This window comes from Terrapene carolina, unplaced genomic scaffold (assembly GCF_002925995.2).
Source record: "Terrapene carolina triunguis isolate 2854851 unplaced genomic scaffold, T_m_triunguis-2.0 Scaffold9791, whole genome shotgun sequence".
NCBI classification, from domain to species: Eukaryota; Metazoa; Chordata; order Testudines; family Emydidae; genus Terrapene; species Terrapene triunguis.
In genome coordinates, this window is record NW_020674142.1 from 645 (window position 1) to 2,115 (window position 1,471).

The 1,471-nt window shown below is 71.4% G+C and overlaps 1 protein-coding gene across 1 annotated transcript in view; it reads right to left on the reverse strand.

Annotated features, from left to right (window-relative positions):
* LOC112123974 (SH3KBP1-binding protein 1-like) overlaps nt 1-1,468 on the reverse strand; it is a gene marked incomplete at both ends in the record, with an annotated part of 2,032 nt that extends 564 nt beyond the window's left edge. The window contains 4 exons of the mRNA XM_026661543.1: nt 300-416; nt 892-979; nt 1,200-1,315; nt 1,435-1,468. Of these exons, the coding sequence (XP_026517328.1) occupies nt 300-416; nt 892-979; nt 1,200-1,315; nt 1,435-1,468 (355 nt within the window). The remainder of the gene's footprint in view (nt 1-299; nt 417-891; nt 980-1,199; nt 1,316-1,434) is intronic.
* Between the last annotated feature and the right edge of the window lie 3 nt (nt 1,469-1,471).

The following is a 1,471-nucleotide window of genomic DNA, read 5'->3' on the forward strand; positions in this document are numbered from 1 at the left end:
CCTTCGGCACGCGTGCCATAGGTTGCCTACCCCTGCACTATAGGAACCACAGCCGGGGGAGCCGGGAGCCAGGACTCCTGGGTTCTCCCTGGCTCTGGGAGGGGAATGGGGGCTAGTGGGTTAGAGCAGGGGGGCTGGGAGCCAGGACTCCTGGGTTCCGTTACTGACTCCGTGGATGACCGGGGACAGTCCTTTTCCTACTGGAGCGTGGGGCTGAACCCTGGATTCTGCGGCTGAGCGGAGTGGCTGGGTGGCGGGGCAGAGCCTGGGGTAGGGTGAGGGTGGGTCAGGCCCCTTACTTGTCTTGGGGGTGAGGTAGACGCTGAGGGCGGTGACAGCGTCCTCTGAGGGGTCGCGGTACAGCTCCGTCACCAGCAGGTCGTTGTCCTTCATGCGCAGGGGGAACTTCTGCACATCTGGGGGGGCGGGGGGGGCATCAGCGCAGGCCCAGTGCCTGCAGCCCCCTGGCCACTGCCCCGCCACTTGTCAGCCCGGCGGGGCCAGGGCTATCCTCATGCTGCCCGCAGGGCCCGCCCCCCGGCCTGGTGCCCCGCCCCTCCCGGAGACGCACGCGGGCGCCCTCCATGGCACAAGGCGGCAACAGGGCTTGGCGAGGCCAGCGTGGGGGGGTCAGAATGAGGCTCCCCCCACACCCATCACCACGCAGCCTAATGGTTAGTTCCCTGGGCTGGGACTCAGGAGACCGGGGGATCAGTTACCACCCGCTGCCCCTGCGTCTGCCTGATGCCCAGGCCCCCATGCGGCCCCTCTGCAGCTGGCAGAGCCGGGCCCTGGGGCTGGTGGACAAGAGGCTGCCCCTACCCCTCCAGGCTGCGCCCGCCCCGCCTCCCCTAGGCTGCCCCCCAGGCTGCGCCCGCCCGCCCCACTCACCCACGTAGTAGATGGAGCCGTTGTGGCAGCCAAGCAGCAGGAAGGTCCCGGCCGCGTCGTAGCTGCTGATGGGAACCACGTCCTGGATCTGCCCGGGGTCGAGAAGGGACCTGCTCAGGGCGGGGCGGGCCCAGCCACATCCCCCCGCGGCCCATCCCGCTCGCCCCACGTCCCCCCCTCCGCTCCCTGTCCGCGGCTCCCCACCCAGCCGTGCCCCCCACACCCCCACCCCTCGCCCCGCGTCCCCCCCACAGCTCCCCGCCTCACGCACCCACGTTTGCAGCTCCCCACCCAGCCACCCCCCTCACCTGCCAGTGCTTGGTGACGGCGTTCCAGACGCCGATCTTGCCCGTGTGGCTGGTGGCGATGAGCTGGCTGCCCACAAAGAAAAGCGCCTCGACCGGGACGCCCAGGTGGAACACGCCTGGCCGGGGAGAGGAGCCGTGAGGGGGCCGGGCCTGAGGGACACCGCCCCGGGGCCCCCCTCGCCGAGCTCCCCCCAGCCTCCCCCCGCCCCGCCCAGCCCAGCCCCTGCCCCCTCACCGATTTCGCTGCCGTTGCCGTCGGCTGGCAGGGCCCA